General features: G+C 40.0%; 2 protein-coding genes across 3 annotated transcripts; one reads left to right on the forward strand and one right to left on the reverse strand.

Moving 5' to 3' along the window:
* Nucleotides 1-1,077: 1,077 nt before the first annotated feature.
* Nucleotides 1,078-27,242, reverse strand: dock6 (dedicator of cytokinesis 6). Of its 2 annotated transcripts, XM_068335981.1 has the most exons (50): nt 27,079-27,242; nt 25,025-25,112; nt 23,573-23,751; nt 23,283-23,351; nt 23,044-23,170; nt 22,579-22,791; nt 21,611-21,696; nt 21,432-21,498; nt 21,070-21,219; nt 20,823-20,903; nt 20,450-20,606; nt 20,205-20,335; nt 19,640-19,733; nt 18,977-19,139; nt 15,480-15,597; nt 14,973-15,043; nt 14,719-14,857; nt 14,511-14,612; nt 14,318-14,404; nt 13,391-13,622; nt 12,916-13,080; nt 12,623-12,795; nt 11,827-11,928; nt 11,384-11,470; nt 10,268-10,363; nt 10,046-10,186; nt 9,811-9,924; nt 9,538-9,708; nt 9,301-9,440; nt 8,908-9,077; nt 8,644-8,795; nt 8,163-8,345; nt 7,619-7,745; nt 7,426-7,510; nt 6,814-6,910; nt 6,589-6,723; nt 6,158-6,310; nt 5,846-6,004; nt 5,659-5,759; nt 5,384-5,576; nt 5,132-5,275; nt 4,863-4,994; nt 4,743-4,757; nt 4,165-4,290; nt 3,987-4,076; nt 3,664-3,900; nt 3,431-3,574; nt 3,188-3,294; nt 2,930-3,103; nt 1,078-2,402 (listed from the first exon to the last, which is right to left on the reverse strand). In XM_068335981.1, the coding sequence occupies exons 1-50, from the start codon at nt 27,126-27,128 to the stop codon at nt 2,372-2,374; spliced, it is 6,348 nt and encodes a 2,115-aa protein (XP_068192082.1). In that variant the 5' UTR covers nt 27,129-27,242; the 3' UTR covers nt 1,078-2,371. The 2 variants fall into 2 exon arrangements, with proteins under 2 accessions (XP_068192082.1, XP_068192083.1); XM_068335982.1 differs by lacking the exon at nt 11,384-11,470.
* Nucleotides 16,208-18,119, forward strand: angptl8 (angiopoietin like 8). The gene is made up of 4 exons (XM_068335984.1): nt 16,208-16,612; nt 17,075-17,224; nt 17,372-17,482; nt 17,564-18,119. Exons 1-4 carry the CDS (start codon nt 16,307-16,309, stop codon nt 17,579-17,581), a joined length of 585 nt encoding a protein of 194 aa, XP_068192085.1. The 5' UTR covers nt 16,208-16,306; the 3' UTR covers nt 17,582-18,119.
* Nucleotides 27,243-27,820: the final 578 nt, after the last annotated feature.

Below are 27,820 nucleotides of genomic sequence, written 5' to 3' on the forward strand. Positions count from 1 at the left end.
ATACAATTACTTTCCATTATTTTATGAGCCTCTAAACTACCTTTTTACAAAACTTTAACGCCCTCCTGGGACACGTGAAGACTGCCAGTAGAATACTGTACTTGAAAAATACGAAATATTCCAAAACAATCAAGATTTGTTTTGCACAAGTATGTAAGTGATATTTGAAACCTGAATAAACCTTTAAGAAGCTCAAGAACAAAAGAGAACGGAAAACGCTTTCATACAGTCAAATGCAAAAAGGTCATTAATTTGTTATTTGAATGTAATTTGGTGCCCGCTGTAAGCTAGACAATTTTTTAAAATGATAAGCACTGATGATGTAATCTTTTTTCTCCTTTTCTTCCATATCGCTTTTGTATAAACTGAGCGAAGTTAAATGAATAACTCCAGTCCTCGAATCTGATTGACTGAGCCAATGTAACACTCTGAAAATATATTAAACACAGGGCCCCTCATTGTGGTAAACTAGACAAACACTGCAGCAGATGGGGATCATCCTACCACTACAGGAAATTAGATCAATGATTAAGGTACTAAGAAAAGCCATGGAGACAATTAGATCAAAATACTGTAAATAAGGAAGTTTACTGTACCAAAATTTACAAATACACAATTTAAATTATACCTGAAGTATAATTTTTTTATTATATAAATATTAAATAACTTGACATAATTTTATATTTGTTTTTAACTTGTAATTATTTATTTAATGACAGCTGGATAGTGTTTATTTAACCTGAGTTTTAAATTTTTCACCTGAACTTTATTATGTAAAATGTACAGTATAGTGCATTTGTTAAACTTTCATGTTTTGTCTTTGCTTTGTTCTGTATGCCAAAATGTAAAGAACTGATCCTAAAACTACTGTTGGATCATTTCCATATGGCATAAGAGATACTAAACTGTCCAACTATGACACAGTATCAAAAGGATAAAGTGAATGCATGTTTTCCTTTGTTGTCAAGATAAACTACGCTTTGATAATATATGACACTGCATGTAAATAGCTGTTACAACATTCAGCTGGTGCTTATTTTATAGTTCCCTTGACCCAACAATAAAAACGGAGCAAAAGAAGGAAGAGGAATTTAATAGAAACCAGTAAAAAAAAGTGTAAATAAATAAAACAAAGTATCTAATTGGTAAAAAAAAAAATAAAACAACCTCCAGTCTTGCAAATTAACAAAAGATGAGGATATCTCACTAGTTACAATGTTAATGTGTTGCAGTTTGTGTACAATAGTGCAATATCTTAGATACAGTAGTTGGAAATCGCTACAATGACTATATAAACAGTGTTGACATATACAAGGCATTTGGAGTGCTTTTTGACATCAGTTTAAAAAGAAGAGTCGCCTTACACGACACAGCCAAACATGTAATCAGTTACTGTAAGGTAATAAATGTCACAGTTGAACAGATTTGTGTGAGTCAGGAACATAACTTGGCTTAAGGCAGTGTTACATGTGATGTGACTACAGTGCATTACAAGATAATTTCACAGTAAGAAAATAAAATCAAAACATTCAATTATACAATCCAGTCTTTCTCACCTGACAGTAATAATCCCTTTAATTCTTAAACTGCCACTAGAAGCCTAACCTTGGACAGACAGATCCCACCTCTACTCTGCAGTGAATTCTCATAGACAAACAGCCCTACTGGGACAATATAAAGAAGAAGGAATGCCAGTTATTTGGTCAGTTGATAACAAATTAGAAAACTTCCCAAGACTATCTAATAATCAACTGGAAGGAACTACTACCAGACATTGTCAAAAAAAATCTCTCCCAAATTAAATGAGGCTGAGACACAAAACAAAAAGTCTCTGCAGAATCCAAACAGATGCATCAGCAAAAACAAAAAACAAAACAAAAAACCCCCAATTTGGACAGAAAATGTTTGGCAGCTCCAGACATGTAAAAAGATAAAGTTAGATTAAGCTTGGAGAGATTACTGAGAGGATTCTTCTCTGGGTTTACTTTTGGTTTAAGACCCTGACATGTTTGAGTCTTGCTCCAAATGATGATGTTTACAGTTCAGATAACCTTACAGTATAAACAGCTGAAGTTTTCTGCTACAGAGGTGTGCGAATGGTGGTGAATGGGGGGGGGGGGGGTGTTCAGCAGGGGTGACAAGTGTGTGTGTGTGTGTTTACATGTATGTGGTGGAAATGGTGGGGGGATTATGGCACGACTGGGTGGTCAGGGGAGGCAGGAGGGTAAAATAACGAGCTTGGAGTAGGAAGAAGACGATGGATGTTTGCTTGTGACAGTTGGCGTGCAATACGTTGGGGGAGGGGTAACAGACGGGATGAAGCGAAGCTCTCTGTCTGCGTTGTTATCCAGTTCATTCCTCAGGAGTCCACTCAGCGGAGACTAGATCTACTGAAGGAGTTCCTGTGAGAGCAAAAGCAAGACGATAGAGATTAAGTGTGATTAAGTGCTTTTTTGGGTAAATCTGCAAAAATAAGTCAAGTGTGATAACACTTAATTCTGTAAATAATGTAGTAAATAATATCTATTTGCATTCAGTTTTTGTCTGGAAGACAGAAGTTCTTCCAAAATATGCACTTAAGAATCAAAGCATAGCTCTGGCAGGTGCTGTAGGTCTGTCTGTGTTTGATTAGGAAACAGCTGTCTGCAGGCCTCAAACCAGAAGGACATGAAAAACCCCGAAAAAGAAAAAGAAACTTACGATGAACTGCATTCACTTTTATAGATTATGTAAAAGTGTGAGAAATACCAGTAGATTTGAAGTTTTCTTCCCCTCAGTGTGACTAACAAGATGTCTAAGTCTACGGCCTGGAGTGTCATAAAGTTTGGTTTTATGTTGCTCTTTTGTTGCTTTGATGTTACAAGCATGAGATCATTTTGAGTGTTTCTATGCGTAGGCGTGTGTGAGTATGTGTAATGTCTCATGTTACCGTTGTGTTTGTGTAGTCGGAGCTGCCAGGGTTCTGTACAGTTGAGGGATCTTGCGGTTGATCAGAGGACCCAGAGCTTCTTTCAATTTATTATAGTTCCTCTCCAGCTCCCTGTGGTACTCTTTCTGATCCGGTCCAATCAGGGCTTTGTTTTTCCTCAGGGCGTCCTCACACCTGCATGAATACACAGGGAGATTGGATTTTTGTTTTTATTAGTCACCCAGCAGTCTGCGTCTGTGTCGTGGAGTGTGTCATCACCTCTTGGTGAAATCTTTAAAGCAGAGGCGAAGTTTGTTGTGATGGCGAAACAGCTTTGGATCATCAGGAATGTCTGAGAGGAAGACCTGCGCCACTTCGAGGGGGCCCTGTGAGGGGGAGACACTGTTTAGTTATCTGGTAAGGAATGTCTGTCACAATTTCAAACACTGACACAGATGTTTCACTCCTTTAGGATAAAGACTTCTGATAATACATCATCAGTTGTACGTATTAAACAGGCACCTGGTTGACAGTGGTTCCCACACAGCCCTGCAGCACCATCTGCAGCATCTTGGAATCTGCAGGATCTTGGCTGGTGGCAAAGGCGAGCTCCTGAGTCTTTTTCTGCATGTCCTCAATGGCGACCTCCATCGGGACAAGAATTATCTAGAGAACCAAAGACAACCAAAGTAGCTGTTAGCTGTTTTACAGTTCTATATCCACTGTTCAAACCCCATTCCACAGCAGACACCCACCTCTTCCTTGTGGATCACATTGATGCGCGTCTTGATGTAAGGGAAGGCGTGAGATGTTGTAAGGATGGTTTTGCGTTTGTACTGCTCGATCAAGTCGCCGTGGGCTCGCCCATCAAGAGTGAACGGAGTGCAGTACATGAAGGTGCGCAGGTTGTAGTTCTTGTCAAAATAGGTGACTCTTTCCTTCAGCTCATACGTGTCGAAGAAAGGTTCCACATAAGTGATCTGAAGGTAGGCCTGAAACAACCACCAACAATCAGTGACACAATTCAATCTATACTTACACAGTATCAGTCACATATTACAGGTAAACTTCATCTCACCTTGTTGGGATCTAGTTTATTTTTGTCCACTGGGTTGGAGTCCTTGATAATTTCAACTGCACCATCACCAAACCTCAGTGAGTAGAACTCCTGAGGACCAAAGACATTCATCTTCAGAAATGTGTGGCTCATAAATCGCTACTGACACTTTTATTGGTGTTATGACCAGTCAGCATGCCTCGAGTCTATGTGAGATCTCAGCCAGTTTGGTGATTGATGGCTCCTTGTAGACAAACTCCTGTTCGTCCAGGTCCCCGAACCGGCAGCCATAGAAGCCCACCCGAAAGTAGGTCCCAAACATTCTCTGAACACTGAGGAAGGATGAACAGATGAGATGATTGAAGAATGTGCAAATCCAAAGAATTAATTTCAGCAATCATGCAAGTTATGTGACCTATTTCAAATGGATAAAAAACGAGGAAATAAGACAGTTTTGATGTGGAGAAGTTGCCTAAATGTGCAGAATTGAAATTTTTACATATTTTTGCAATTTTCTGATTTTCTCTAATATTTTATGTGGCAATAAGGTGCAGAATAAGGATGTCTAGGCTAGGCTAACATAACCAGCATTGTATTAGTGTATACAGATAGCAGGATATTTGGTAGTACAAGAGCAAAATGAAAACAAATAGTTTTAATACTCACCGATAACAATAACACCAGAGGGGGAGAGGAGAATAAGAAAATATTATTACAATAGGAAGGAATTACTGAATTAGATTACCATTTTTGGAATATAACAAATAAACTCATTACCTCCCATCCTGAACTCTGGAAAAGTTTAAAAAAATGAAAAGACAAATGAGGAGGAATCCAGGATTACTAATTTAGAACATTATCATCCGAGTTATTTACCAGTGACTTGTGCCAACTGACCTGGTTGTAGACCTTGTTGAAGGCATCCTGCAGCTTCCCGTGGACAGAAGCAAGTTTTTTGAAATCTCTGTTGGCTTCATGGATGGGCAGCAGAATCTTATACACTTCATTTATGGCTTCATACATAGCAGCCTGGAGTTAGAGAACCTGAGAGTCAGTTTTATACAAACCACCAGATCATATGACAGTCCCAGTCGGGGTGGTGTTGGAACCCTCTGCTGTGTTAGCGAGCAGTCTGTCACCATGTGGTCGGAGAATGTGAGTCGTACCATGTTAAAAGAGGCAGCTGCTTGCTCCAGGAGGCCCACCAGGCCAGACTCACTGAAGTACTTCCCAGCACAAATCCCTTCCTCCTCCGGGGACAAGACATCATCAGAAACAGCTGACTCCTCCAGTGCATTGGATGAAATATTCTGAAGGATAAACAAACGAGTCAGTGTAAAGTTACAATTTTCAGTCCAGCCTGCAGCCACATTCAGCTGCCCACATAATGAATCACCCAATGAAACGGTGACACTCACCTGGAATGTGACACAACCAATCGGCAGGTAGCGGCAATCCTCCAGCATGTTCAGGTATTCTGCCACCAGTGCTGCACCATGGACCAGACACTGGGCAGCTTCAGCATGATTTCCCCTCTCGCAGTGCTTTCCCGCCATGTTTTGGAGCCACGTCAGCCGCAGATCGGGTGAGTTCTGGTAACCCTTTGCAATCCTGAAAAAAAGAAAGCGCTGGAGATTCTAGTTGTGACCTTTATTTTATATTTTATGAGGATTATGAACATGCATCACAGTACCTGTACATCAGGTCAATGAGCATCTCTGGATCATGTTGATGCTCTTTCATTTTAACAGTGTCAGTAAGAATCATGTGCAGGTTGAACACCAGATCCTGGACCTGATCATTTTAAAGAGCAACACAGCACATTAGCTAAGTTTTTAGGCATTCTAGCAGATCCTGATGGGACAGAGGCTGGTATCCACCTGCTCTGGGAATGGAGTATCACGCAGGTCCACATCCTCTTCAGCATAGGTCAGGATCGTCTTGAGTGAGCGTCGAAGGTGCTCTTCATTGAAGTTTTGTGACATTCCCACCAATGACGACAGAGACATGGTAACCTGCATTTTTACTCGAGCAAAGTTCTGTTTAAAAAAAAAAAAGAAGACTTGCTTCACTCGCAATACCTTGAATTTTTCAAACATCTCATGTTTATCTCCTAGATGTTTTTTATTCCTGCTCACAATGTGAACAACAAAAACCCAACAAATTACTGTAAAGACATTGCTTAGACTTACATTGCCAATCTCAAAGTTCTGTCTCATGAGCAGGTAAAGAGAAGCTGAGGCATGGCTTCTCACAGAACCAACACTACTGCTGCAGTGACGCAGGAGACGCAGGCACAGGTCAGCACAAAGCTCCGTGTCCTCTTCAAACAGCATCTCTGGGAACTGCATTCATGGACACTTTCATTTTATATACTCCATACACAAATATCTCACAATCTACTATTTGTTTCTTTAAAAGGCTGTGATTTGATTATAAACACCACATGTGATGTTAAGACTGAATAAATAAAAATACAATATTTTGCTAGATTTTCCTGAAGAGCACTAAAGTGAGTCAGTAGGTTAATGAGTGACGGTGATAAATAAACAATATATGTTGACTTGCTATGACATTTTCAAGCTGCACAAATAAACTGAAGGCAAACCAGTGAATCACATGCCTTGAAGACCAGAGCCCTTTGTGTAGTGAAGCAGTGCTGCAGGAAGAGGGCGCTCTGGTTCCCAGCCATGCTGTGGAGGAGGACTCGCAGAACTCCACCAAGAACACTTTCCTTCAGCTCGGATGCCACCACAGTCTGACAGAAGACACACATGTCAAATTATTCAAAAATTGTGCAGCAATGAGGATTAAAAAGACCTCCCATCTATTACAATTTTTTTTTTACCTTGACAACAATCTCCAGTGTGTCCAGTACAATCAGAGAGGCCTCAGTAGCCAGGTTTCCATCCACCACAGACTCCTGCTCCACTTCAGCTTTACTCCTGTAAGGTTTTCACAAGGGTCAGTTTTGAGTGAATGAATGAAATAAAAAATGAATGAATTATTTGTTTTTAACAACAAACACAAAAACAACAATAATAAAAAATAATAAATACATTGGGAATGTATGAACACTGTCCAAAAAGGAGTAGAAGTGTAAAATTGTTAAACTCCTATCCCCTTTTTTTCTCAAGAATACTCTTCTTGATAAGAATAAATTCTTGATAATATTTACAGAAATAAATCTAACCATTTCTACTGCATATTAATAGAAAGATGAAATAAAAAATAAAATAAGTAAAATAGAAGAAAAACAATAAAAGCAATCAAACCAGGAATAAAATCATTAAAGCCAAAGAGTTGATCTTGATCTGTTAATTGTTTCATTACATCATTTAAACATTGAAGCGACAGCATATTACAACATATTCATGGATTCAATTCTCATCCAGAGATCTGTCTCTATTTTGTATGCAATGCAAATGTAAGGTGTAATGAATGTCAAAAACAAACACACTTGTCAACTCTGTCTGTGTTTTGTCTCCAGTGAGTGACATTCTTCCTCCATCTGACATTCTCCTGGCTGCCATAGGGACTCCTTTCTGTAAAAGCAAACAAATTACAGATTCCATGAATACAAATGAATGAACACCTCAAACAAAGACACACACATACACACACACACACGACTGTGCTCTCATCTTATGTACCCCTGCAGCGACGGACCATCTCCTGACGAGCCCCAATGGTCCCCAGGATGGCCTCCTCCAGTCGTGCCTTCATGTCCTGTGACTTTTTGAATGTTAAGCTGTTGATCCTCTCCAGAGTCTTCTTCCCCTACAAACATCAACCATTACAAGACAGTGACAAACAACAGAAGTTATCCAACAAGAAAGATGAACAAGGAACTTAAAAAAAAAAAAACTAGAAACCAATATTATAGTATAATAAATGACTATAGAAAAAAAATGTTGCAGAATGCTGCAAAAAATTAAAAATTAAAAAATATGCTGCAAAAAACAAACACTGAAAATATAATATGATGAATGACTGTAGACAAACAAAAATACAGTTACTGAAGGATTGATAATAAGAGAACATGTACATTTCTTGAAACAACTACCAACATGTTTCTCACAGCGGTACCACTGCTTTGTGATGTCGAAATTTAACATCCGTATTTTGTTTTTGATCCTATCAGATGTTTGAAAGATAAAGTACTATCACAGCAGGGACGGTGTGTATTTTTAATACCTTGTATTCAAAGCAAGACACACAGAGATGCAGCAAATCCAGCAGGCGGTTAATTTGCAGAACAGACAAATCAGACACCCAGCGCTCCAGGAGAGCGGCGTCTGCATTCTTCAGCACCCACAGGAAACAAACAAGGAGAGTCCTGCTGCACTCTGCAGACAGAGAGCTGGACTGGCGCCCGGGCTGCAAAAGACAAACACACAAACTCAGTGGCAGTCTTAATCTGCTTCATCACAAAATGGTTGTTTGAAGGAGAAGGACAGGGAGCCATCAACAGTCAAAAAAGGAGCACTTCAGAGAAGAACAACATCATGGTAAGGAATGCAAATGCTAGTTAAATCAGTGTTTTTAAGGAGCTACAGAAAGGGCAGAGTGATCATCCGTCAAACGGAGGGAGCCTCCTCCCACACGGAGGCCGATTTGTGACCTGTCAGTCTGTGGAGCCTGGGGGAACACCCTGACCCCTGCTGCTATCACTCACCACTGTGGGTAGCGGGAACGGGTTGGCTTTGGTATGGGGCAAAGGGGAGCCGGCGATTGCCATGGCAACAGACTGACTTATATGGTTGCCGCTGTCTGGGTCAATGTCGTCAACGTAGGCTGACGCATGGCGGACTCGGGTGGGTGAGGAGTCTGCCAAGAAAAAAGGTTCCTGAGGTGCGAGAACGCTGGAAAGAAAACATTTTGAAAAAAGAAATAGCTGTCTGTATGAAGTAACAGTATTAGTAGGCTGCATTAGGCTCACCAGAGAAGTCATAGAGCTGATGCAACGTCTCCATGACGATGGTGATGAGGGGCAGGTAGAGCTGAGCTATGTGGGCTCTGACTTGAGCATCGGTGTAGCGAGGGTCTGCATCATGGCTGCAAAGCAGGGAGTGAACGGCACTAATGGCCTTCTTATGAAGAAAGAAAAGCCTGTGGGTAGAAAAACAGAAATACAGGACATATATACATGACATATAATAAATATCAGACACACACACACACACACAACACAGTACAAAAACAACAGTATATTGTTTCTTTCTGCCCACAATCAAATAAAAACCATACTCCTATTCCTAGATCTAAATCTGATGTAGTATGGGGACACCACATGACAATCCTACTTCTCACATATGAAATATTGAGAGCCTACCCTTCTCCATCGGGATCAAAGATGAGAGACAGCTCACTGAGCAACAAACCAGACAGGAAATGCTGCTGGCGAAAAGGTACAGAGAGCTCAAACATGGTCGCCACACCCTGGTCTTGCGCCACGCTAGAAAAAACTGAACTCTGTAGACAACAGGTTGGAGGGTGAAGATGAGTCAAAAGACAGGAGAACATGAAAACTGTAAATTACTTCTATACATTTCTGTGTCTGCTCCAGTACCTGTGAGGTGGTGGAGGAGGTGGAGGGGGAGGGGGACGATGGAGGGCTGAGAGTGGAACACGGCAGGTTTAGGATGACGTAGTGCTCATGGCTGCAGACAATGCGAGTGAAGTCCATCCTCAGGGCATTCAGAGAGCTGGGGTTCTGCGCTGTGTGAAGCTTGTTGGCAATCTGTTTGTTTGAGCCAGAGAAGGCAGTTTTGAAACATGAGTGAGACTAAGAAGATTTAAAGCGTTTAATATAAAAGGAAAATGGGGAAGGGACAAAAGGCACCTGTTTGTAGTAGGAGCGTATGAGGTTGAACACAAAACCTCTGTCCATCACAGACAGCAGGTCATTCAGGAAGAAAGCTAGACTGCTATTCAACCTCTCCACAAGTTCCACATCCTTTATTAAAATGAGAGGAAGGAAATGAACAAAAAACATGTTTGTTTTTTTAATCATTATAAAAACAACGAGATAGAAATTGAAAGAAAAAAGCTCAGATGTAGTTTTGTGGCTCGTGTACCTTCTGGTATCGACTGGCAATGTCTGCACTGATGGCACACACCAGTGCAGCGATGTCGTCCACGAAGCGGTCTGGGAAACGCTGACGTCTAGGAGTGTCCAGTTTTGAGGTCAGGAACAAGTGGTGCGCCACGCTCTTTGTCTGAACAGACAGCAAACATTTGGGGTTTAATTTTGTTATAGAAATTGGTTTGAAATTATTATTATTCAAAAGCCTACAAACCATTAGCTGGAAGAAAAACCAGGCCTGCTGCAGTGCCGCTTCCCTCACAACGCTGGTGCTAACCACCCACTGCAACGCCAGCTCCTCGTGGAGCAGCTACACATAAAACAGAGCAGAGTTGAGCTTATAAGAGGAAACAGCTCAGATCGCAAAAATCTTGGGAAGATGTTTAAAACAAAACAGAATAATTTGTTCACTCTGATTTCATAAAGTGCTTCTGCACCAATGTAGTGACATACTCTGAGCAAATACATGTTTAAATGGTAATCCTTTGTTCCATTCTTACTCTCGGACAAGGAAATATATTGAAAATGTCCTTTTTCAAGAGCAGTGATAAATTAATTTGTGTGGAATGATCCAAACAGGGGTATTCTGAGAACTCTCACGATGTGCACGATGTTCTTTTCCTTTTTTGTTGCTGTTATCAATTTAAAAACAAGCACACATTAAAAAAATCAATGAATCGTCTGCTGTTAGCTGATTTACTCAAAAAACTATGAATGCATTTTCAGTCCATTACATTTTGGGAGTCAATCTGCCTGTTCAAGGAGCTCATCAGGGAGCAACACCTGTATTTCAGAGAACACCAGACTCACATGGAGGTGAGATCCTCACAAATTTGGTCTATTTGCCACATGGCAAATAAAGTGTGGCCACAAATTGCATTAAGAAGTGAACTTCACTGGAGAAATGTCATGTGGAAAGTGAGCAATCAATGGAGGATTGAGCTCTGATAGATGTCTGCTCTTTTTACCATTTTAATTAAGCAATAAAGATGAAAAAATGATCAAATTGTTCTATGTTTTATACATTGCTGATTTGGGGGTTTTTAAAGAATGAATTTGTTTGTTCAAACAACTGCAAATGCTTGATAGTAATTCACTAAATGTTTTGAGAAAGACAACCTAAAAGTAAATTAAAACAATTTCAACAAAAAGCAGTTAACAAAATAAATGAAAAAAAACACAAATGCAATGAGTAGAGTATTACGTTACTGTTAAGTGTTACAATGGCATGACTTGTGATGAATGTTAATGACATTCAAAGTTGAAAATGGGTTAGTTTACTATGAAGAACGTCACGTTTACATGTTGTTACAGTAGGTGTCAGTTTTACCTTCTTTGCAATCTGCCTTGTGGGAACTGAAAACAAGGCCACGCTGTCCAGGTAGGCAGACATGCGATTGCAGGTGCGGTCGTTTGCCTGACATGGAGTGATGGTGAGGTGAACACACAGAAATGACAGCAAAGTAATGAGAAAATGGGTGAATGGAAGTGAATGGATGGTTGCGAGAAAAGTCTGTATGATGAGCGCATGGCAGGAACTGAGCTGACAAGCACCAGGTAGAGGTTACGCCTCTCAAACGACATGGTTGGTTATTTACCAGTGAAAGGATGAATGGTGAAAGACAGACAAGGTGTTTTTGTAGTTAAAACGGTGTTAGAGGTATGAAGTGATTAGAGACAGTCGGGGATGGTGATGTGAGGATGTGCAAGTAATTAAAAGGAGAGGAGGAGGAGGAGGAGGAGGAGGAGGAGGGAGGAGGGAGGATTTGGCACCTGCTTGAGCTCACAGCTGGAGTTGGGGTTCCGGCGGAGCACAGATCTGGAACCCCCGGGGGCATAAGCAGAGTTTACCCAGGAATGGGAACGGTCAATGCCCTACCATAAGCCACCAGAGACAAAACACAAACACAGAATTGCAAGAGGCAAGGGCACAGTGAGTCAAGGGGAGGTAATTAAATCACAAACGATTAACTGAAAGTCAAATTAGGGTAGAACCAATAATCAAATCTTGGGGGGTTAAAAAAAAAAAAAAAGCCAGAGAAGGGAGACCAAAAGAGGGGCTGGAGGTGACTAATGAAAGAAAAGGGCCAAAAAACACATAAAGCAAAATGCGTAACTGTTGGTAGAGCTCTCAGTCAACCTTGGCTTACCGAGTTGGCTGAGAAAACTATCAAAAGCCTGATTCTGGAGAAACAGAAAGTTGGAACATAACACAAGAAGGAAAGAGGAAAAACACACAAAACTTAAAACAATTTATTTTCTACTGGTCCTTTGTTTCTATTCACTGCAAATTAAAGCATACAACGTTTGGGAATTTGTCATTAAAGAGCCATTTATTTTAATGTAAATTAAACAAATTATGAGATCATTTGATAATGTACTACATCTACAAAATTAACAAAAAATGGCGCAAAAATAAAAGTCATAGCAATTACACACATGAAGTTTCTTAAAACACACAAAAAAAGCAAGTTTTTTTAATCATGTTTAGACTCCATAGTCCCTTTCAAAATTTACCAACTACAAGAACATCAGTTGTGCAGCTCACTCACAAGAAGACACCACTCACCTTGCTCCCCATGATCCTTTGCACCTCCTCATCAGGAGACACCGGTGTGGTGGCCAAGTCTGGATTGGAGTTGCTTATGCTCTTAGATCGGGATAAGAGCAGGCTGCTTGGGCGGGCTGCTGTTCTAGATAAAGTGGAGTATTGTAAAGGCACCTCATAGGAGTGTGTCCCAGCTTCGAATGGAGATGAACAAATAGAGTTGTCATGTTAGTGATTTTAAATGAACATTCACTCACTCAACCAAAAAGACGGCCAGCAGTCGAATGGAGGGCTGAGCGTCTCACGTGACTGACCTGTCTGCGGCACTGTGGGTTCAGCAGTTGGCAGACGGAAGCAGTGCTGGATGTAGGACGCCAAAAGGTTGTTGCGGCCATGTTGATCATGGTTTCCCTCCAAGTTCTTATGGATCTGGCTGACCAATAACGACATAGCTTCAAAGGCGGTCCGGCCGAGGTTCACTGAGAGAGGAGGAAGACGTGAGACATAATGAGTTGATCTATTGCTGTAAGGATTATTCTGGTAATAATTGCACTTCTTAGAAAATAGATTAGAAATATCAATATTAACAAAAATTTATTTTTTATTATTTATAACTGTATTTCATATTGGCACCAAAATAAGTTGGCCTCATGTCCTGTTTGTTGTGACCCCGGTTGAATATGCATACAGAAAAAAAAAGTTGCCTAAATGATCAATAATAGTAAATATTTGCCACAAATTATTGATGTAGCTTTGATTATTATCAGCTGTCCTTCAGAATTCACTCACCTATTTGGCCACCAATCACCGGTGGAAAAACAATGAGCTGAATGATCTTGTTGAGCAGCTGGTGCAGAAAGCTGACACAGGTATCCAGTAGAGCCCCCCTCAGCGCAGCAATGCTGTCCTTCAGCTCCCCCTCCATGTTTGCCTCAGTGATGATGACGTCCTTCAGGCGGAAGGGGAAGGAATGCTCTTCCAGAACATAAACCAGCGTGAAGAACCTATCCAAGTAGGGATCCTGCAGTTTCAGATTAAATATTATGTTTTATTCGAACACCAACATCTCTGGGTTATCTGTATTTTAATTTAATAATTAATATTCTCCATTTACTTAGATAAACTAAATAAGTAATGGATAGAAGCTATTTCTGTTATTTTCAAGAAGATCAAATTGCTCAATTTCTAAGAGAAAAATCAACCATTCTCTTCAGTATGTGGGTGTTGTGTACCTAAAGGTAAATGAAAGAACATTAATTATATAAGGGTTATGTTTGTTACTTTACACAAATCCCACTCATAAAATGAGCCAAATTTCCATTTTCAACCATGAAACTAAATAAATAATTTAAATTCCTGCCTTTACCTCAGTGCGTGAGTGTTGCGTGTATGTAGAAATGAAATCAACATTACATCAACCACTAACTTGACTTTACCTTGTAACTATGGAAACAAAAACTAAAAAAAAAAATCTCTAGTAGCAAAAGGCACAATTTCAGTTTTTAGTTGTTGTGTTCACAGACCTGTGAGAAAAAACAATTTTTTGAGATACACAATAGCAAAACATAGTGATGGAAGGAAGTCACCGACTCCTCTCCCACCCCCTCCTCATTTTATTTTTGGTGGGTAATAATCACATTCAACGGGGTTTTTAAAAGTAGCATGAATAAAACGCTTAAGGGAGATACTGTGGACATGAAAATCAGATTTGTGTACCTGAGTGTGAACCGAGGAGACTGCTGTCACTTCAACATTGAACACCGCTTTGTGATTATCCACCCACTTCATGCCTGGAAGCTGAACCTGCAACGGAGTGAAATCAAACTCATTTAACACTGATCCACATCGTAAAGGAGCAGGAAATTGCTGAGCAAATAGACACTGGCACGATCTCTTGAAACACACTCACGTCAGGAGTGAGTACAGAGTAGCTCGGCGGAGGTTTTTCCACAGACACGGGTAAACTGAAAGAGCCGGTGCGTAGCCTGCCGTGCTGCATCAGAGGGATCCACTGAAGGCAGAAAGAAAGACACACAACCCTTGCACCCATGGCGAGACAACAGAGGAAACTATAAAGCAAGTGTGTAGGAGTATTAAATAAAAGCCAGTGTTCTCACGGTGTAGCCCACAGGGCTCTCCAGTGGAGTGTTCTGCTTGGGCTGGCAGCTGATGTGGTAGAAGGTGAACAGCAGGTGGTGGTTGTCTGTCAGATTAGCTGGAATCTTCATCTTCATCTCCTCATAAAACTCAGGAGACCTTACGTGCGAGGGTTAAACACAACATTAAAGGAAGGCTAACGCTCTGAGGATAACAGTTGGACAGATTCCATTGGATGGCCAACAGCGAGGATTAATAAGAAACTGAGTCTTACTTGTTGTGGTAGACAACAGGACTGTACGCCTCATTCATGAACTCAGCACAACTTGACTTCCCAAAGATGACCTGGTCAAACAGAGCATAAATGTTGTTGTTCCATGACCAACATTATCATCATCAATCTTAACTATCACGTTTAGAATTTCACTTTTGACATCTTTAGGAACAAACTTTTTGATCACTTGCAAAATAAATTCTTTACTTTCATCGTTTAGAACGGTTAACTGGTTAGAGGTTTCTATGTTTGGTCAACTTTTTGGCCACAACTGTCAGATAAAAACCACAAATTTTAGCCTTCAAATTACACAGAGGTAAAATTACTAACTACTGAATCAACTACACTTTGCTTCCTTCTTGTTTTAAAATATATATCCTCTTGCAGGTAATCAGTCTACCAAGAATAGATTGCATTGTATTTCACTGCCTCGGGCTGTTCTATGTGGCTGGAATTTAATTTTTTGAAGAGCCTCACAATCACTCATTATCCTTTGCTGTGACTCACCGGTAAAGCCTGACTGGCGTCCTCTCCAGCCATGAACTGAACCTTCACAGCGATGTTCCTCACTGAGCCCTGACGACTGCTGAAATTCAGGCTTTGCGGATAGACATACAGCAAGTTTCTAAAGACAAAATGGCAAAGGCAAACAATAAGAAAAAGGGATGAGGACAGAATAAAAAATATGAAAAACACAGATGAGTTAAAGAAGCAGTGACAAAGTTTTATTGCGGTTCTAAACCACAGTTTCCGCTTGTTTTGTTGTAAGCAACATCACACTTTTAACCTACAAACAAAAGTCGATACCAACTCTCAGAAAGGATAAACACACTTTCAGCTCTGCTCTCTGAACGATTGTGACCACATGTTGGCTTGGCATAGAAAAAGTCACTATGACTCAAAGGCAAACATCAGAGGTAACGTTCATCCAGATCTTTGAGACATCTGAACTTAGCTACTCCTCAGAAATGATGTACCAGGAAAATAACATTTACAACATTTACTGTCATACTCTTGTACATTTTCTATAAAAATTTTGTTACGCATGCCAAACATGTTTGTGACCTATATTTCAAAATTAGAATCTCAAGGCAAGGTCAATGAGACAAAGGCCACAGACAGGACCTGTCATCGAACCATAGCTGAGCTAATATTTTACCACAGTATTGCATGTACACTTCGAATATAAGGCGCCCTGCCCTCCTTCCAGATTCATCATATATCGGATAGCTGGGTAGTGGAATCTTCTTCACATTTATTATAGATACTTCAAACAATATTGTCCTTAACAGATTGAACTGATGAAAAAGAACTTGTTTTTGTAAAAAAAAAAAATGATCTGGGAGCTTTGTCTGCTTTGCTTGGCCGGGGGATTGAGAGCTGTTCACGCAGGTCCGGTCTGGAAACCGCTCAAGATAGAAGACAATTCTTCAACACAAGAAGAAATCAACCTGCTTATATTTGGCGTGTTACAATTCAGCAACTCCCTGAACCATGTTTATGAAACCACGGAGGCAAAGTTAGCTAAAATCAGACAGACATTGAAGAATCACGAGGAAACTCTCCGAAATTTTGGGATGGAGACGGAGCAGGCTGCAGAAGTGAAGAAACAGATGAAAGAAGTCGTACAACTGCTACAGGTAAAGACACTCAGAAATGTAAACAAACAAGCCTCAGATGCAGCTGAATGGTTTTGCAATTACACAAGAGATAATCGGTCAGCCGTACAATCAAAGTACACATGTAGCAGACACAACATCCAGATGAAGAGGAAGATCGGCAGTGTGTTAAGAATCTAAAATCTCTAGCGGACTTGAGATCAGTGATTCTTAGCTCTTGAAATGAAAAAAAAAAAGCAAAATAGACAAAATAAAGCAGGTCTTACGTGATTGGGCAAAAATGTGCAACACCATAACAAAATCTCTACAGTTATGTAACCGTTCATGGGCACTTCATTTCTTTTGTAAGCCACAAAATCCCCATATGATTCTTTAATTGATTTTGCTGGTGTTTATGGATAATCCTCTATTATTATTAAATAAACTACATGTCCTATAAATGCCACAGAAATAGAATAATATAGTTCAATCCTCTTTTCACAGGAACAATTGACTGAGCAACAGGCTCAGACCCAGACAATGAAAGAGCAGATGGTCAGCTTGGAACAGGATGAAGACGAGCTGAAGATGAAAGCGGAGAGGTTGGAAACGTATCTCAGCAACGCTGTAACCACTAGCATAAAACAGCTGCAGGTGAGAGAAAGATGGAAACTTCTCTAGAGTTACAACTTGAAGATAAAAGAAACAGCAAAGGCATCAGGCGGCGTTATAAATGTGAAAGACAGTCAATGATTTACAGACATTCAGTAGATGTTGCTCTGTCTTTATTTCTGTTTTTAGGAGACAGCCCAGGAACACTCATATGTCCTCCAGGGTTTGCAGCATTTGATCCAGTTCCATAAAGAAAACATTGAAACTCAAAGCAATCAACTCACCAAACTGCAGACTTTGGTAAATCGTTTGTTCTAAACATGTTTGAAACTTGTGACATTTTTAGACAATAAAGCTAACACCTTTATTTCCTGCTTGCAGAGTGAAGGTGTGGCATAGTCGTTTTATGGTCCCCAACTGATGCCTCCATTCAACAGACGTCTGAATGGGATGAAGACATAAAGATACCAAGTCTGTAGCTCTATTGCACTCCCTTCTGAGCCTGCTATGTAAGCCCGAGATCAGTAGTTCTCCAACCTTTCTAGATCAAGGACACAAACTTGCCCATGGACAGCAATTGTTATCACAAAAACAATTTTTGCCAGCATGTCTCTTTTTTTTTGCAGTTCTGCTTTCTGCTGATATGGACCCACTGTAGGGCTGGAAAATATTTTCCCCATATTGTTATGAACGTGTTCTTTGTTGTGGCTCTTACCAATTTCTCATATAATAATTTTGTGTCTTTATTTTGTTTGACTGTGATGTACATTGTAAAACTTTATAAGATTGAAAATACAATATACACCATATATATACACACTACTTTATATAAACATGTACATATATGATTTGAATTCTTGTTTTTTGTATACAAACAAGATAACTGTTTCTGTACAACGTTTTGCACAACAATATAAACTGAAATGTGATTTTTCAATTCAGTAGCTGCGTACTCCTTTGCTACAGCAGACTTCAGCTCCAGCAGAAAGGAAATCAACAGTCCAACAAACGAATGAATGCACTGAATGGCTCAATGTCGATTTGTTCCATACGTTGTCATCCATATTAAAGAAATGCCTGAAGAAGCTGCTGCTTGACACAAACATTCCGCTCCACTTTGACTATAAGGGCAGGTCTGCCTGCTACACCTTCTTCCCAAGCACAGGAACTTCACAAGCATCTTGCTCGGGTCCCATTTGTGGACTTCAGCTCTGTTTGTAGGGCGTCTAATGATCCAAACATCTTAGAGTCTTACCATACCATCCCTCCATTTGATCCCCTCATCCACAGTTTCCTCTTTGAAAGACTGAAAAATGTATAACTGGGCTCCACAAAAATGTATGAACTTAGTATCCACGTGGGAAAGCCGCAGGGTTGTGTGCTTTGCCAATTGAAATACACACTCTACATTAATGACTGCACCAGTCTATCAAACAGTCATACATTTCACTAACTGGTGAGAGGATAATCATCCTCACTAATGTTAGCAAAACAAAGGAAATCATAATGGGTCATACCTGACCTAAGCACTCCATTATCATCAACAAAGCAACTTTAAGCATGTTCTAGTGACACTGGAAGACAAGCTGAGTTTTGTATGGTACGTAATTGACACCCAATACCTGAGCCACAAAAGGTTGGTTAACTGCAATCTCAGAGAATTACAAAATATTCTTCTTCTTTCTCCTTCTACTGCGGTGTAAAAGCATTGTGTGTGTGTGTGTGTGTGTGTGTGAGTGTGTGTGTGTGTGTGTGTGTGTGTGTGTGTGTGTTTGTGTGTAGAGGAACACTCACCTGTAGGTGGTGTATGGTGCGTATACGTAGCGAGCAGGGAATTCCAGGACTTCTTTAGTAGGGCGAACTCGCGGGTCTGGGTAAGGCTTCACATGAAGCAGCTCTGGTGACAGACAGTAATGAGGCAGGTCTGGAGCTGGGGAGACGTCGATCTTCAACTGAGCTGTGGGGCAAAATAAGTCAACAAGACAGGAAATATATTTACCAACTTGCAATTGTTAGCCACAATCAATAGCCAAAGGTTATGTAATTTAAGTCCAAACAATATTTAGTTGACTTTGAGGAAATCGAATTAAAAAAAAGCATTACTGTATATGTATTTTTGAATATACTGTACTGACATACTCTGAATACCAATAGAAAGCTCATTCAGACATGAGCATTTGGGTGAAATCTTATAATAAGACATGAATTCTTGACTTTGTGGCCAGGAACATATTTCATGAGGTCACAATGACCGCCAGATCTATCTCGGGGTTTAAGTGAACATTTGTATCAGATGTAATGAAATTACATCCAGCCCTTCCTGAGGAAATGAGACGGCTGATTCAACAACCTGAAAAAATGTCTCTGAATATGAGTGTTGAATATGACCTGTAAAAAAGCTTAATGACAAATCATACATGAAATTTTTAGACGCGGGTATGAAAGCTTCATGTTTACCTGTGACGGGCCTCAGGCGTCGCAGAACAGAAGAGGGTCTACGCATATCTGCTAAAAACTTGTAGAGGTCTTCATCACTTAGTCTGTCCCCCTCCTGCATGAACACAAAAAGAAAAGAGGAGTTTATATGGACGTTATAAAAAGCACGTTATAATACAGTTATAAATGAAATAACTGAGATATATATAGTGACAGAACAGAAATTTACTTACATGAATATACAGAAGCATTTTTTATTAAGTTTAATTTGACTGCACAGCTAAAACACCTGTAAAACTCCTTTAATCTCACAATGATTTTATTGGAAAAATAATTTTTTTAAAATCATAAACAATAATAATCTTATAAAACAGCCAACACAGATTATATTTGTGTAACTTTATTAGTTTTTTTAGTGACACCCAGTATGAATTATTTATTGATAGAACATTATTTTAATTATTTGATATTCATCTTTACCAGGAAAATGATTTGTACCTTTTCCACAACACATGGTTACTGTGATGATTAACTTATGACATCTTTTATGAAATGAGTCAGGACTTTTACTGTTGGTCAGTCTGACCTGTTTGAAGAAGTTGGTGACGGTCAGCGTGGCTGGCCGGAAAGTGGCAAAATTACAGATGTCATCGCCCACACTCATCCGCTCATACGCCTTTTTCTTTCTCTCATTCCATGTCCCATGACTTTTTCTCTCTATCAGGAAAAAAAAACAACATACAATAATATAAGAGAAGTATGTGGATGATTATTATTTGCTGATCAACTAATGTTACTTCTGTCACTGTAAGCCTTTGAAGCCAGCAGTACCAGAGTCTGAGTCAGAGTCCAACCGATCCAGACCCCCCACAGTGCTGACAATGTTTAGGAGGTGAATGGCTGTCCAGGCAAAAGGCATGCGAAAACGTCCGAGGCGGTTACATGCTTGCTCCGCCTGCAGACGCAACTTGTCCAGCTTCTCTTTGTGCTGACCCCAGAGAGCAGATGGGATACAACAACAAAAAAACGTATGAGAAGGGCTTCAAATAGTAACCTGTTTTAGCCAACAGATGTGTAACAGATGGTAAATATTGAAGATGTCTGCACAGTGTTGAGTAATGCTTATGACTGGAGATTAAATGTGCATGCTGGCTGCCAGCCATGAGCATTGCAACAGCTTAAAACACATTTTTGGTCTCATTACCTTAGAGGAATCTGACTCTTTCATGACCATATAGGGCTCACAGCATTCTCCAATGTCTCCCTGCTGAAGCACTTTCTCAAGCTGGATTAAAAGCACATAGTTTTAACACATTAAAACATTTTCTTAATCGTGTACATCAATTTGTTCTTTATAAAGATTTTGCATTCAAATCAAAGGCAAACATTAGCTTTGAGTGCGAGATAAAGATACTATTTTATGCCGTTTGATAAGCGGATTCTTCCAGTACCTTAATGACCAAGAAGATATCAGGGGAAGGGTACGTGATGGAGAAAATGGCAGATCGGGCCAGTGTAGAAATGGCTGTGTGAGGTGTGTGGGGTTTCATCAGCCCTTTCATCTGATCTGAATTCAGGTCAAAGTAGAAATTCTCTGAAATCTATTGGAGGAGGATTGAGATAAGAGAGGGAAGAGCAGAGGGAGGGAAAGGAAAGATAATAATGAAAGTGCATGTCAAGGGATTTTAACTCAGTTTGACTCGGTGATCTCAGCCACCAGACCACTTAGAACTTCTTGAGACAAGGGAAATTCAATTATCCAGCATGAGCTAAGCATTACGGAGCAAAACTCATCTACTGGAACTAAAATTACCTTTTTCTTTTCCTTGACGTCATACAGGGCAATTGTTCCAAATATTGGTTCGATTTCTATTTCAAACCTGAAAAACAGAGAAAATAGCTGTCAAAAGTAGACCGTGTTGTGTTTTTTTGTGAAATGAATCAGGGCTACAAGACAGAAATATCTGCCGTTACATTTAAAATGTTACTCACTTCAGAGACAGACACTTGACCATAATCCTCTGACCACAGTGTTCTTTGGGCACTTCGATTGCAGAGCATCTCTCTACTGCTTCATCCTAGCAAAAGACAAAAGGAACACGTACAACTCACACACACATGACATTTACACAGATGCCATGGCAACATCAGAACTGAGAAAGTGACAATGTGTACACAGACAAGAGAGAAGGATTAAGTGAGTAGAGCAGAACATAGAGGAAAGAAAAGCAAACTGTCCCTTCGAAGCTGCTGGGTTTGCTTTATGGGAAACTCTGAACTGAATGGATGGCAAATACATTCATCAGCATCCTGTTAAAAGGTACCGTTGATGAAATTTTGCTTTTTATAGATGGGAGTCTTTTAGTTTGTTAAGCTTAGATGGGAAAAAAAATCAATCAGTGCATTAGAGAATGCATCAACTTTGAAATACTCCTTAGTAGGACCCTCTGAAGATGAAGGCATCACCATCACAAAGATCAGCTCGTTTTCATTTCAGTGTTACGTTCTGTTGCTCATCCAAGCTCCAATTTTCAAGCAAATTTAAAACTAGCTCAATACAAGAGCTTCTTTTCATTATTTATCATTAACACATTGCGTCTTCACAGCATATGAAACCTAGTCACGAAACTTCTTCAGGGAAATATCTTCCAATCAGGCATTAAAAGTCCAGGAACAATACCTATGCCATGTGACAACAAAGGTACATTTGTGATTTTTTTTCATGTTATTCACTTCTGTCAAGTGGAAAAAGCAGAAATCAGAATCAACTTACTGCATCATTTGAATAGAAGAGCTGTAATTTAGCCGTTGTGTTATTGGTTACAAAAAAAGTCTGTTATTTCTAGATATTCAGTATGTCTTCTTGTGTAAACTTACATATAATAAAATAATAAATGTCCTTTAAATTTGACATTGTCTGTTGTGCACCAGAGGCAGATAAAGAATGACTCAAGCCAAACCTCATCTGGGGGAGGGTACAGGCCCAGCAGGTCACTGTGGCGCCCCTGCTGGCGTGCCTCGGTGTTGCGGCGGTCCAGGTCCTCTAGAGCTGTTCGTTCCAACACAGACGGAAGGAGAACGTCTGGGGACGAGTTCTTCAGGTCAAAGATGCTGGAGGCCCAGCTTCCCCTAGGAATCTCATCCAGGCTGGCCGACCGCCGCTTTACCTCTTCCTATAAAAACAATGAGGTAGACCGGTGAGATTTCTTTTTTCTCCAGGCAAAGACGATCCTATGATTTCATCAGTTTAAGATGATCCATATGGAATAATGATAAACTAACAAGGTATTTCCATTTATCCATGACTAATTTTCCAAATTAAACTGAACTTGGCTCTTACTGACTTCTACATCACAACTCGATAAAAGCTTTGTTAGCTGGCAATTCTCTGCACGCCTTAATCCAGATCAATCGCCATCAGCTACCTGGTCATCCTGGCGCTCAGCAGCAGCAGTGTCATCGAGCTCAAAGGTCTGTTTGACGAGGCCTCGCTGCCTCTCCCTTTGTCGCTCAGAGTTGTGAGGGGTAGATGTAGTACTGTAGTGCTGATATCTACATGAAAAAAGAAATGATCTCATTAATAATAGAACTGTTGATCACGTGAACAACGAAAAGTGATACCCATTGTCAAACAATAGATAAAACATGAACTGATAACACTTGCTTTCTTTGAATGACAAGCCAGTCATCTGTGTAGACTGCCAAGGCATCTCTCACTCTGGGATCCAGTGAGCTACAAAGAAAAAAACATTAATAATTGAACAAAGCATGCTTTTAATAATGCGTTACAAGTCTCTGTGACACACCGCAGAGAGAAAGACTTAGCTTGTATCTATAGTGATGTTTGACCTGCATTACGGTACATTAATCCATCTGTGTGTGGTAGTGTAAAGATGACAGAGAGATGTGTGTTAAAGTATGAGGGTTGTGCTGGCCATTAGCAGATGAACTCACTCCTCCTCCTCAGGCAGTGGGGGCTCCAGTGTAGTGTATTCTTTGTCCACATGGAGGAGCTCCAGGTCATCCTGGGGAAACTCCATCAGCTCTCTGAGGGGCCCAGGCTCCCCCCCAGGAGCATGACTGGTCACATACTCCTCAAAGTCCACTGGGTCAACCACCTCCGTCAGAGGAATCTGTCAATCAACCTTAGATCATTATGTAGTAACGCTGACATGGCTCTAATGGGAGATCCTAACATTTAGATACCAAATTAAACACAAGAAATTAGTAAATTTAAAACACAGCTAGTCTTTTGTAGAGGACAAAAATGTGTATTTGTGTAATTTGGACCAAATTAGGTCTTTCATTATTGTTCTAAATCATTCATGAAGCAGAATTGTTTTTAATGTACAAGGAAGAGTGTGTGGACTCACTCAAATAACATGAGAATGAAACTAAAAATCTTCTAAACTGTCATTTTTATTTGGGCTGTGTACATACATAACATACATACATAATACATCCATGGGGAGACAGTAACTCAGTTCACAAGGATTTCGCTTGCAGTGTGTGTGTGTGTGTGTGTGTGTGTGTGTGTGTGTGTGTGTGTGTAAAGCATGTCAAGTGAAAACAAGAATTTCCCCATTGAGGGATTAATGAAGTAAACCACACACTGATATTAAAATCAATTCAAGACAATCTAATCACATTTGGATGGTTGTTGAGTTATGTTGACGGAGAAACAAATGAGGCTAGCGTTTACAGATCTACCTCCCAGCTGTCTCGTCTGTGTTTGGTTGTTTTAGCCTCAATAGGAAGCAGCTTTGTCATTATACACATCATCTTATACACATGTTATACAGCTGAAACTGATAAAGATTTGGTTTGAAATTGTCAAAGGAATCTACATCAATGTATGATACGTCAAAACACAGCATTCATAATAATATTTTTGGATGCATTTACAGGTGAATAACCACACCCTGATATACCTGTTTTAAAAATGGAATTTTGTGATGTTGGTCTACAATTCATGCATCATAGCACCTTTATAAATGCTGTCTTTGTTAAAAAACATTGTGTATTGATGAACACAAACTCAGATTTTATGCATATGTCTTTTGACTGATTTAATGTGGAAAGTAGGTCAGATAAAAATAATTTTAAAAATAATTATTTTTCAGCATATAGCAGGGACTCAACTTGACTTGCTTGACTTTCGTGTCACTGAGAACTCTGGTTCATAGCTCAGCACATACACACCAGAGCAGGTATATCATATTTCAAAAGCACCTCCTTTCATTCCTGGTGTAAACAGTAATGAAACTCATCTGGTTCCCTTGTGTTGAATGTCATCTAAAGTATATCAATAAGTAACACTCATCACCTCCTGAAGGTACTGACTGACGTGTATACTTTAAACTTGCCATCTTCAAACTCTAGCATGTTAAACACAGGGTGACTCACAGGATGGTGTGCTCCTCCGCGTTTCTTTGCCAGCTGAGGCGAGCCATAGTCTCTGGATACTTGCTTTCTGACCTCTGCAGCTACCGTACTGAGTGAGAAAGAAATGTAAAAAAAATACTGTAGTCAAAATTAAAAAAAATTTTTTTAATGTTAAAGCGCCATTAATCCTAAAGATGTGTTGTCCCAGATCGATGAAACTGAGTGATGTGGGTGACTGATACATGTCAGGTTATGAATACTAAACGACACTAAGCAAACCAGAATTCAAAGACACTACCACAGTTACAAAGCCTTAATGATTTGCTCTACAGTGCTCGAGAAATCAGCATTAACAAAACCCTTTGTAAATTCAGCTCTCATATGAATGCCAATTAATTTTTTTTTTCTGATCCCGAGTTTAATCTCTATTGAGGAAGCACTGACTCCATGTGCATTTGCTTGGCTTCTCATCACAGAGCTTTCAGTTTCTGGTTGTTCACAATACTGAAACCCAGCAGCTGCTCTGAGTAGGGATTGAAGCAGGTTTTCACAGAGAGGTGGCAAACTGGCTCCAGGGACTAGGCATGGAGCCAGAGCTCCGTCCCTGGCCTTTATGGACTAACAGCAAATGGGATGCTCAAAGAGAAACGAAGTATGAAAAAAAAAAGGAACAATCCTCTCTCAGAGACGACAGACAGCTGCTGCTCTAGAATGTCAAAATGTTTTTTCTCTTAGATGCACAGCTGCAAATGCTTCGATGTTTCCCAATCCATAATAATTACATAGCTGTGGTTCATGTCTTCATTCTATCAATGAACATGGAATGTTGGGCAAGAAAGAAAACTAAGGGGGGTACTCCCACCTCATAATTGTAGCCAGAAACCTGTTGATGTCACATTTAAAATCATCATTTTATGTTTGTTGAAATAAGGTACTCTTAAAAGTTGTGGAAATATTTCCTGCAACTCTTCGGACCTCGATTTTAAAACAGGAAGAACGAACGATATTGACTGCAAGGGTAATGACCAGAACATCCCTTTCCACCCTTTCCTGCATCCGGCACCCAACAATGGGGTGGGTCCAGCTCGGGAGAAGACAGACAATGCTTTTGGAAAGCATTAGATGCAGACACTATGTATAATGTATAATATATCATATAGCAGACAACCACAACATTATATATTTATGATCAGCGGGAAATTACAGTGACATTCAATCAACAAATACATTCTGCTATATACTGTAATAAGAGTGCATGTTGTGATCAAGCAGTCCAATATTTACGTCAACTATAAAATAGACTTTTTAATTTAAATTTAGGAATAAGACTAACTTCCTGTTTATTTTCTCACGGGTTGGGTATTTCAAAAGCTGTTTCCTTGGAAACGGAATAGGAAATACACTTAATCAAAGACTGGGAAAAAACCATAAATCTGGGGGGGGGGGAACTGAGATTAGGAAGAGGCCATTTATAAACCGATCTGTTATAGCAAATAATGATGCAAATACTTAGGATTTATCAAAAAATCCGATCAATAATCAATTATGATAATGTGAGTTATAGTATTTACAGCCCATGCGGTACTACAGTATTTTGTTTAAGTGAAGAGGGAAAACCAGTTTGAAACGTGTGGAAACAGGTCGCTACGATAACGCTGCGAGGGGTTCGCTACACACGCAAAATAGAACTACTTAATTCACGTAATGTTATATAGGTTAAAGGCATTTTTTGGTTAGTTTCTACATTTTAAAATAGTTCGAAAATAATCTGTCAACAAATGAATACTCAGCTTGAATACGTTACTCTTAGTAGCTCAATCATTAGATGCCAATGTACGATGACGAATTTAGAACGAAATGTTAAACTCTCCAAAGAGACAGAGACAATTTACTGAGTGCAAAAAGTTTTATCGTTCATATATTTAGTTCAGTCTAGACGCAGATGTGTTAATAATGACAGGTTTGGTGTCGGGAATGCCTCCTAGCTTACAGGCCATGGAGGTCCGTCCTGCGGGTCACTAGCGTTCCGAGCGGCACAACTCTGCCTGTCAAACAATAACTTCTGTCACTCTCACCGATTTATTTTATGAGCGAACGCCCTCCTTTCACTCGATGTAGTGGTCATATCTCGTCCCCATTTAAAGAAGCTCTCCCAGGTGAAACGGGAAGAACTGTCCTCATCCGACAGATAGGCTACGTCCCGTTTTGTGTAGAGATGCGGAGTCTCAGCCCGCTTCCTTGTCCACGCTGGGACTGGGCACGGATCCCTCCTTGTTCCTCCTAGCGTCTGGGAGACGAAACGCCAATCGAGTTAACTATTATAACTAAAGTACATCCGGTGGGATTTCAAAATAAAATGTAATTGGCTTTTATGATAACTTTTATATGGATTCATACGAAATGAAATTACATTATCGTTGCTGGCTCTTTTTCAAGAGATACGTTTAATCGGACATGCTGTAATTTCCAGGAAGCGTATTGATATTTTTCAAGGTCATATCAATATCAATTTAGGAGTAGTTCGTCACTTCCTGTCTATTTACTTCCTTATGATTTTGACCATTTTCGACCGACAGCAGCCTTCTGTTGGGGCCAAGGTCTCACCTGACCGGTTTAGAGCCACCTGTTATTGATGCCTACGCCCCCCCAGTTTAGGATTTCACTGGTTTCAATTCTGTTTCAATTGTAGAGCCGGACTTAACTCCTTAATTGTTCGTATTACCTACAGTTTTCTTTAATGCCAGGACACGTTTATGAGACTAAATTAAATGTCCTGTTTGAAAATTTGACATTTTTTCGATCCCTCTGCTCCGTTGG

Source organism: Antennarius striatus, chromosome 16 (genome assembly GCF_040054535.1).
Source record: "Antennarius striatus isolate MH-2024 chromosome 16, ASM4005453v1, whole genome shotgun sequence".
NCBI lineage: Eukaryota > Metazoa > Chordata > Actinopteri > Lophiiformes > Antennariidae > Antennarius > Antennarius striatus.

What these genes read in the sequence shown, in the direction of transcription:
- dock6 (XM_068335981.1), bottom strand. Translation starts at nt 27,128, where the DNA reads ATGACCACTACATCGAGTGAAAGGAGGGCGTTCGCTCATAAAATAAAT. An exon ending in CAAGGCAGATTGCAAAGAAG is followed by an intron (nt 10,364 to 11,383) that starts GTAAAACTGACA and finishes TTTTATGTGTAG; the next exon opens with CTGCTCCACGAGGAGCTGGC. An exon ending in TGTCTTGCTTTGAATACAAG is followed by an intron (nt 7,746 to 8,162) that starts GTATTAAAAATA and finishes TGATGTTTGTAG; the next exon opens with GGGAAGAAGACTCTGGAGAG.
- angptl8 (XM_068335984.1), top strand. Translation starts at nt 16,307, where the DNA reads ATGATCTGGGAGCTTTGTCTGCTTTGCTTGGCCGGGGGATTGAGAGCT. An exon ending in AAGTCGTACAACTGCTACAG is followed by an intron (nt 16,613 to 17,074) that starts GTAAAGACACTC and finishes CTCTTTTCACAG; the next exon opens with GAACAATTGACTGAGCAACA. An exon ending in CTAGCATAAAACAGCTGCAG is followed by an intron (nt 17,225 to 17,371) that starts GTGAGAGAAAGA and finishes TTCTGTTTTTAG; the next exon opens with GAGACAGCCCAGGAACACTC.